Consider the following 9068-nt stretch of genomic DNA (forward strand, 5'->3'; position numbering starts at 1 on the left):
CCCACTTCCTCGGACCGCCGCCGCCGCCGGCATTCGTCGTGCCGAGCAGCGAAGAGAGCCTGCAGCGCGGCTTCGAGATCGCGTTCAACTCCAAACACCTGCCCCACTCCGTGGCCGACATCGCCGACCAACTCGTCCCACTCACCGTCCGCGTCGACGGCGAAAACGTCGTGAGCATCGCCGTCCTCGAAAAAGTGGCACGCTACCCTATGGGCACCGGCTTCCCCGGACTCAACGAAGACGGATACCGCACGTTCAAAACGGTCCTCGCCCGCATCGTCGGCAAAGGCAGCGCCTCCGTCGCCGTCGACGCCGTCACCACCGACTCTTTCGCACTCGACACGGACCCCGCAAAGGGCGGTCCCGATTTCCCGAGGTACCTCAAGTTCGAGTTCCTCGTCGCCTTCGTCGTACACATCCTCAGACCCACCCTCGTCCAAGGCAACAAGATCTACGGCAGGAAGTTCAAAGACGTTAAACGCCCAGTAAGCGGAGCCACTACCCCTTCCATACTTTCTTTCAGAGCGTGAGCGCCTCCAGCGCCGACAGCCAAATGCCCTACCTGCGACACCACTCCACGGTGTCCGGCGGGGCCATGCTCTCGTACGAGAACGAAGGAGCCCTGGGAGGGGCCTTGCCGATCATCTTCCACGATTTCACGGCCTGCAGTCTCTGCAACGCGAGAGCGGTTTACCTAAAGGATTCGAAACCGCTGGTGCACCAGAGCAGTGACGTCGAGGCGGCGTCCCTGGACAACGTCACCAAGCAGAAGCCCACTACCCTGAGCGTTCTCGACTGTGTGGTAGAGAGTCAGCCCACTTCTGGCAATGACAGCTAGCCATCCGGCTAGCTGCCCAAGATATATAGCTAAGTACCCCGACCAGCCACCTGAGATATAGCTAGCCACCCCGCTGGCCACCCGAGATTTAAGTAGCTAATTGCTAGTTCGGCTCTCGCTCGAGATATATGGCCGGTAATGTGAGGTGGTCGGAACGAAGTGTTGGAACGGCGGGCGGCTACCTGTTGATGGTCAAGTGGGTGTCCTGCGTGGTGCCTCGTCTGGGCTGCCAGGGGAGGTCACGGATGAGTCTGTTTTCCCCCTCAGTCACATACTCGGGCCCAGCTGAAGAGCGACTCAGACCAGCAGAAGGCCCGCGCCGCCGGCCCATGAACCCAGGACTCAGCAGACGCTGCTGAGATCGCCCCGGGCCGTCGAATCGGGACCTCGGGGGCTGCCCAGCCTGCCCTTCCGCCACCCTAAGGGCAGCTTGGCGGCCCTCTGTGTCTCTTCGCCCGTCAGCCTCTGTCCACCCGTCAGCCTCGTGTGATCGAGAAGCGTTCAGTCCACGGCCTGCGGGCCAATATTCGTTTCGTCGACGGCCGCCCAGTTGCGGATATTCCCTCAGGCGGTAGTTCTCTCCATGTCTGACATCGGGCTCATAGTTCCGGAGCCGACCTCTGTGACCGTCGACTAGATTTGGGCCATCCGCTAGGTTAGGATGGCCATCGACCACATTCGAGTGGCGTTTCCAGCGAGAGTCGATAAACGTCGGCTCACTGTCTTCGTCAGAGCAAATGTAGTCCTCGTCGCTGTTCTCGATTTTTTTCTTACGCGCCTCTGTGCGTGCATCCCCTGGCTCCAACGCGCTCTCATCGTAACGCAACGCGTTGGAGTCGCTGCGTAACTCGGCCATGTCGCTTGTGTCTGGTTGAGCGTAAGACTCCGGCTGTGTGTAAGACTCTGGCTGTGTGTAAGAGTCGTAACCGGTTAAACGTGGGTCGCTACCGTAGACTCCCACAGTCAACACTGAACTAGTGGGATTCAGCGCAACCTCGGGTCTATCCACTGCTTTCTTACTTACCTGGCGACCGGCGTCTTGGCGACCGTCCAGGCGAGTCCCTCGTGGGTGGTCTGCACCGAATCGGCCAACACTTCTGCGGCCAGGAATGTCCGGGGTCGGTCCAGAGGACGAGCTTTCGTCCGCGGCGTCATAGTCATTGTCGGCGTCGTCTTCTGCCATGAACTGGCGTGGCGGAGGCTCGTCGCTCTTGTTAATGATGCTGGTGTTCTGCAATAACCGTTTGGCCACGTGCAGATTGAGCTTTCGCATTTCCAATTTGAGGTTATCGACTTGTGCGAGTAGCTGGGTATTCTGATCTCTCAGCTTTACGATTTCTCGGCTCTGGTCAGCGCTCTGCTGTTGCAGGATCTTCACATTCTTCTCGCTCTCTTGTAACTCCTCATTCCGTTGCTCGGCTGTGGCAACCAATTCTCGGAGACGGTCGCACTGACCCTGAAGCTCAGAAATCTGTTCAGTGTCCCGAGCGATACGTGCTCCATTCTCTTGCTCCAGAAGTTGGAGCCTTTGATAGTCAGCTCTCATGACCTCCATCCTGCCACGGATGGAGATTAGCTCCGTTTCCATTTCAGATGACTTAGCAAATCTTGCGCTGTTTATGTCCAATTCCCTTCTCTGAGTCGCGATCTCTTGCCTCAGGGAATCGATCTCATACGCCTTACTTTTATCTGACGCCTCCGAAGTCGCCAGCAGCTTGTCAAACTTGCATTTCAAGTTGTCTAATTCATTTTGAGTATTTAGCACACGCGTGTCTGCAATTTTTAATTGATCGCTAAGGACATCTTTTTCCTGCGCAAGTTGATTAGATCGGTTCGTGAGTTCTCCTATGCTCGTAATCTGCGTTTTTATGGTGGATTGACTCTCATTTTGTTGCAGTTCGAGGTTTTTGATAGTAGATTCAAAGCGCTCGACATCATCCATATGATATTGAATTTGTTGCGCTCGTTGGAAATCCTTGATCTCTAGCCACCTGCAGAGACACTCCGAGAATCTCCAGCGTCTGACGCATTCCATAGACAGCCAGAGTGGCAAGCTAGCAGCGCTAGATAGCACATCGCTCTCCAGAGACAAGAAAGGAAGATTGCGATGGAGTCGATGCTCCGTTATCAACAGGGTGATCATGGAGGGATTGTGAGACCCAATACCATTTGAGCTGTGAGTAGCAGCTCCGACCGAAGTGCCGACAGAAGTGCCGACAGAGTTGCTAATTAGTTTTAGAGAGTACCATGTGGCGTCCTTCCGTTCCGAACACATCGTGTCAACTGCCTGGTCACCCACGGAACGGTCTACGGTCGAGCGTTCCATGGAGCGTTCGCGATCAACGTTGGTCAGTCTTAAAACTTGTTCCAGATAGCCAGGAAACTCTGCCATGCTAACGTTCAAGCCATGCCGGTCCTTCAGGTCATTATATTGGTTTAGATCATACGTAAAGCGATGACAGATGCCGGGCTGTTCGATGCCGCAAATCTCAATGATAATTTTCACGTTCTCGTAAACAACACTAACGTAGCAATTTTCCGTACAAGGTTCCGCCTGGTTGGTCTGAATAGTAATCTTAGTCAAGAGAAAACTCCGATCATCATTTACGATACTTAAGTACTGACTATACACCTCAACTAAATTTATTACCTCATTGACCGATGTCGCTGCCGGACTGGGGTTGTAATTACCGCACAAACTGAATCCAGTGGGGCCTCGTACATCACCCGCACCAGGATTGCAATCAGAACAGGATCCAAATCCTGAAGTCGATCCCAACCCAGAATTCGACCTTAGCCCAGAAGTCGACCCTAGCCCAGAATTCGATCCTAGCCCAGAATTCGATCCTAGACCTGAGTTCGATCCTAGCCCAGAATTCGATCCTAGCCCAGAATTCGATCCTAGACCTGAGTTCGATCCTAGACCTGAGTTGGATGCTAGACCTGAGTTCGACATTGCCCTTGAACTAAGTTCCTGACGTCCTTTGCGGCGGGCCCACGCTGATCGCGATCTTGAACCATCCGGTGCAACGTCACCAGTGTTTCCTGAGTCATCCGACTTCAGCCCCGGTTCGAGCCTTTTGATCACCTTGGAAAGGTTAGGTATCGGCGTTTGCGGCCGTGTAATTAGAACGAGAGAGTCTACCGGGCCGGTGGGAGCAACAGGCCCTGCAGGAAGAACCGGGCATGAGGCAGCCACACGCCCTTCAGCACTACTACCGTCTACATTCTCCGAATCGATAACAGGGGTGATGCCCTGATGAGGAGACGACGACATCATCAAGGGCACCTGGGAAGGCGGCGGGAGTCGGAGCGGGTAGTATGGGTTGTAGTAGTAAGCGTTCCCCTCATTGGATGGGTACATAACTGCACAATACGGCCCCGAGCAAATAGGCACTCGAACCGATACCGCTTTCGAACGTGTTTGCTAAAATGGTTCACTACCCAGACGAGCCCGTTTATTCAGACAAGTACGAAGATGATTGTTTTGAGTATCGGCATGTTCTTCTCACTAAACTTATGACGCAAGAGGTAAGCAAGATCTGCCATACACGGACGGCGAGAAAGTTCGGAAGGAACTAGCTGCACTTTTGCTCGTTCGACTGACGGCTCGTTCGAGCAGTGTTTCGTTGCATGTGTGTGAATTGTTTTGACTGCAGGTGAAATCACTCTTGCAGAAACGGCCAAAGGAGCTGTTGTACGAATCTGATTGGCGGAACCTGGGTGTTCAGCAGAGTCGAGGCTGGCAGCATTACCTGCTGCACAAGCCTGAGCCCCACGTGCTCTTATTCCGACGGCCACTGGGCACTGATCCGCAGACCGGGAAACCACCTAAACACTGGAAACCGCCTTCTGACGGACGGGCGTCGGTGCCAGTTACCGCAGAAAGATGAGCCCCAACGCTGTGTGGCCCCGACCCTAGCCCCCAACCCGGTTTGGTTGGAACCTTTCATCCTGACTCAGCCCTCGGTTCCTGGCTCTGGTTTCCAGTTTCTGGCTCCTCACCCCCCCCCCCTCGTGCTGATCCGGAACTATCGGGTCGCACCAGGTTGGTCGGAACTCGGGTCGCACCAGGTTGGTCGGAACTCGGGTCGCCTTTTTTTATGGTCATGACTGATGGCTTGTTCGACTGCATAAAGAGAAAAGACTACGAGGAGTTTCGAACGCGTGCGGAGCAGGTGGAGACGGTGGAGGAGTTGGCTAATTGGCGAGATCCGGAAGGGTTTACGATCCTGCATTGGTCGGCGCTCGCTGGTTGTAGCGAGTTGGTGTTGCGAATTCTCGAGGAGGGGAAAATGGACCCGAACGTGCGCGGTCCCAACCTCCAGACGCCCCTCATGTGGGCTTGCATGGATCAGCAACTAGTCACCATGCTCATTCTGGCAGACCACGGAGCGAGTCTGCACTTGCTCGACGACCTACACGACAACGCCCTCTCCATCGCTTGCCAACATGAGAAGCTATTCGCCGCGCTTTGGCTCCTAACCCGACAAATTGACGTAAACGTCGCAAATCTGGGTGGAACCAGTCCCGCGCACTGGGCCGCTTTCAGCGTACGTATCCCCCCCCCTTGGTGACCCCTGCCCCCTTCTTCTGACCCCCCCCCCCCCTTGTTGACCCCTGCCCCCTCCCCCTTATCCACCTCATGGATGCGCGGTAGGGTTCGTATATGATACTGTGTATGTTGGACGCGTTCGGTTTCGACATGTGCAGGTCGTACGACCGGAACGGGTTATTGCCCGTCCACCGCGCTCTGGAGTTAGAATTCTGGGGCACGGCCTACATGATGGCCAGTTTCTGTCCCCGATTACTGGTCACCAAGACGCGGCCAGTGGACAGCGAAGGAGAAGGAGGGAGGGAAGGAGATGGAGGGAGGGAAGGAGATGGAGGGAGGGAAGGAGATGGAGGGAGGGAAGGAGAAGATGAGGGAATGACTTTGGAAGAGTTTGCTGAGGATCGGTGTTTGCCGGGGAAGACCATGGAGCAGTGGCTTAAGTTGTGCCGGTACCATAAGCATCGGTCGGAGGATACGCTGGAGGATCCCGGTACAGGTGGTTGGTTGTTTTCGTTCGGGGCTCGGAAGAGCTTATGGGACTATTTGGTTGACTTTGTGGATTTTCTGGAACGGAAAGAGGCAACCCGGGGTTCCATTCCCCTTCTAGCCTACTCGTTTGGATTGGTGTTCTGTCTGGTTCACTGGGTATCTTTATGGCGAATAAACCAAGAGTTAAGGATGCTCGGCTTCGTCTTCAGCGGCCTACTCAAGATATTACCGTGTGTGGGACTTGTCGGTATTCTAACCTTCTCCTGCTTATTATTAATTGATCCTGGTTTCAAACAATACAACTACTTCCCAATAATTTTTGACAAGCAACACCCAGCAAACCCCAAGATTCTCGCCAAGTACTCCAACAAGGTTGTCGCTAACTTGGATAATTATCAAAGCACACACGAAAAGGAACGCCTATTCCGATCTCGTCGAAGAGAAATATTTGAACAGATAGGCACCTCTCTTTCCCACCCTTATGCCTTAATACTGCTATCGGCACCGGTACGGCGAAAGGACTCAAGAGTCATTCAATACTTTGCTAGGAAAGGCGTTTATCTTGCCGACCACTACAATATCACTGATCACTCCAATATTACTGGAGAGCAAATTAGCCACCCAGCCACTCCAGTTCAAGCCACTCCAGTTCAAGCCACTCCAGTTCAAGCCACTCCAGTTCAAGCCACTCCAGTTCAAGCCACTCCAGTTCAAGACTCCGATATGAACCGACCGATCAGGGTACCTTATGCGGATGAAAGAAAATTAAGGGAGAAATTGGATCTGGGACGAGTGTGTACAACGTGCTGGATTCGACGTAGCATTCGGACCAAACACTGTAGCACCTGTGACCGCTGCTGTGGAGTAATGGATCATCATTGTGTATGGATTAACGCTTGCGTAGGCGAGCGTAATCATTTGCTATTCTTCTTGTTTATTATTACTTCCGCAGTTTCTCAATGGCACCAAATTGCTTTGATTGCCTTGGCAGGGTGCTCCAAAGCTGTCCATCTGCTTCCGTTCAACGCTACTGTCTTCTTGTACCCAATACTATTTTCTTCGCACGTGTGTGCGCGCACGCTGTTAACTACCCTAAACCTTTTACACAGGCTTGGAGGCCGAATTACGATTCCACAAGTTTTCCTGATTATATTGGCCGGTATACTGCACTTCATAACCTTCAAGTGGGGTGTCTCATTGGCCTCAAGTCAGTGCGACGACTTGCTGCACAGCACCACCGTAAACGAAAAGATAAACGGTTCCAGATACGAGCACTTTATTGTGAGCGCCGTGTGCGATGACGACGGGCTACCGGACCATCCTGTGGTCGAGTCCGACAAGGCGATCAAGTATATTTATACCGAAGGAAGCGATCAAAAAATACCCAGAAAGAAGTACAAGATCGACAAGACCATTCCCGAATTGGTCGGTGACGTAAATCACGCAACTCTCTCCCCGCACGCTACGGACCAGAGAGCGCCCAAGCCTTCGCCCGGCGCCATACTAGCCGATGAAAAGCCTGACGACCATCGGCTTCCGGATGAACCACCAACCGCTGATGAACCGCCAACTGCTGACACTGTTAGAAAGTCGATGCTGGCGCACGTAAACAGCAATCTGCAAAAAGGCATAACCCCGGTGATCAAAGAGGCCGCTGAGAGGATGACTGTTAAGACTCCTTTCATCAGACGGTTCCTTAGAAATCCTTTTTCGGAACAAATGACCGTAAGCCTAGCACTTCACAACCGTCAGCACTTCCTCACACGCCTTTGCTGTAAGCCAGCTTTCCACGTACGGTCGGAAACTTTCTACACATAAACAGCACTGTCCGCAATCATAGATTGGCCACTTAGGTGATTGAATCTGTAATTGGATTTTTGACCAACACGCGAGACACGGAGATCGAGTATTACGCTCTAAAGGACGAGGAGTTTATTCGGTCTATGCGGGCTGAGATCATTGCACGCCGTCAACGCTTAGCGGCCAACAACTCTTGCCATTGGTACTCTAAAGCGTTATCCAAATTCTTTGCCAGACACGGCTCTAACAACTTTTCCAGATGACGCCACTGCTTTTTAATTGTGACCGCCAGTCGTAGATGGTCCAGGATTCCACTGATAATGCGGGTCAAAGACTTACTACAAAATTCGTACCGACCAATTGCCTACCGAGCATCTCAATTTAACCAATATAGAGAGGATCCCCATCAGGACATATGTTGCGCCCATAGACGCACACACGTGTGCTCCCGCCCATAGAGGCACACACGTGTGCTCCCGCCCATAGAGGCACACACGTGTGCTCCCGCCCATAGAGGCACACACGTGTGCTCCATATACATATATGAATGTATATGTTCATTTGCATACATGTACATGCGTACATATATACACGTTCCATACGCAGCGTGATTACCTTCACCACTATGCCCGTTTATTCTTACTTTGGTCACGGCTTCGAACTTGGTTATAAACCTTCGTGAACTGGGTTCGAAATTTCTCCCAGAACCGATTTGCAATATGCTCATACACTCATCCGTAATAATCTGCTCAACATTCAAGATAGTCTTGTCGATCAGGTTCAAATCTTTCGTCGCCCACACCTGGTTATGCGGTTCTTCGTCATCAGTCTGCGCCGACGAACCAATATCTGTAAGAGATGTTAACTGAACAGCTTCTTCGGCCAAGAATAATTGCCGCACGCGATTGAGTGTAACCAATGATCGCACACAATCGTGCGATACGTCGCAAAGGATCAACACTAACACCGCTCTTTCTTGCAAGAACTTGAGACTACCAACCACCTCTTGTAAAATATACAATGTCTCACCCAAAACTTCCGTCTCTTTCTCCTCAGACGACAACACCGTACTCAGGCTTGACGCGCTCTGGAACGGTAGTCCAATGTCACTCTGCACTGGCCCAACATCTCTGGCCCGAATCTCTTCCCCCACAAATGCCTCCTCTTCAACCGACTTCTCTCCTTCCACAACACTCGCTCCTTTGTTAACACTTTCTTTTCCTTGTGGAGCGGAACCCCCGAAATTGTCCTCAATTCCCACAAAGTCACTTCCCTTGAGCTCGCTAACCTTCAAGTCATCGAAATGGAGTCCGACAACTCCCGTCTGATCACCTCCAATGTAATCGGCTCCAAAATGGTTAGTGGTGTTATGAAACATATTACTAT

General features: G+C 52.5%; 4 protein-coding genes across 4 annotated transcripts; 3 read left to right on the top strand and 1 right to left on the bottom strand.

Annotated features, from left to right (window-relative positions):
• Positions 1-209: 209 nt before the first annotated feature.
• On the top strand, positions 210-838 carry GNI_139130 (hypothetical protein; the record flags this gene model as incomplete). Its single annotated transcript, XM_011134216.1, has 2 exons — positions 210-485; positions 524-838. 2 exons carry the CDS (start codon positions 210-212, stop codon positions 836-838), a joined length of 591 nt encoding a protein of 196 aa, XP_011132518.1.
• A 564-nt stretch (positions 839-1402) lies between these two features.
• GNI_139140 (hypothetical protein) lies at positions 1403-3493 on the bottom strand (the record flags this gene model as incomplete). Its single annotated transcript, XM_011134217.1, has 3 exons — positions 1403-1425; positions 1457-3450; positions 3489-3493. 3 exons carry the CDS (start codon positions 3491-3493, stop codon positions 1403-1405), a joined length of 2022 nt encoding a protein of 673 aa, XP_011132519.1.
• Positions 3494-4270: 777 nt separating this feature from the next.
• GNI_139150 (cyclin-dependent kinase regulatory subunit) lies at positions 4271-4731 on the top strand (the record flags this gene model as incomplete). The annotated part of the gene is made up of 2 exons (XM_011134218.1): positions 4271-4369; positions 4498-4731. 2 exons carry the CDS (start codon positions 4271-4273, stop codon positions 4729-4731), a joined length of 333 nt encoding a protein of 110 aa, XP_011132520.1.
• Positions 4732-4947: 216 nt separating this feature from the next.
• On the top strand, positions 4948-7945 carry GNI_139160 (DHHC palmitoyltransferase; the record flags this gene model as incomplete). Its single annotated transcript, XM_011134219.1, has 4 exons — positions 4948-5391; positions 5499-6922; positions 6992-7607; positions 7736-7945. 4 exons carry the CDS (start codon positions 4948-4950, stop codon positions 7943-7945), a joined length of 2694 nt encoding a protein of 897 aa, XP_011132521.1.
• Positions 7946-9068: the final 1123 nt, after the last annotated feature.

This window comes from Gregarina niphandrodes (genome assembly GCF_000223845.1).
Source record: "Gregarina niphandrodes unplaced genomic scaffold scaffold00037, whole genome shotgun sequence".
NCBI classification, from domain to species: Eukaryota; Apicomplexa; class Conoidasida; order Eugregarinorida; family Gregarinidae; genus Gregarina; species Gregarina niphandrodes.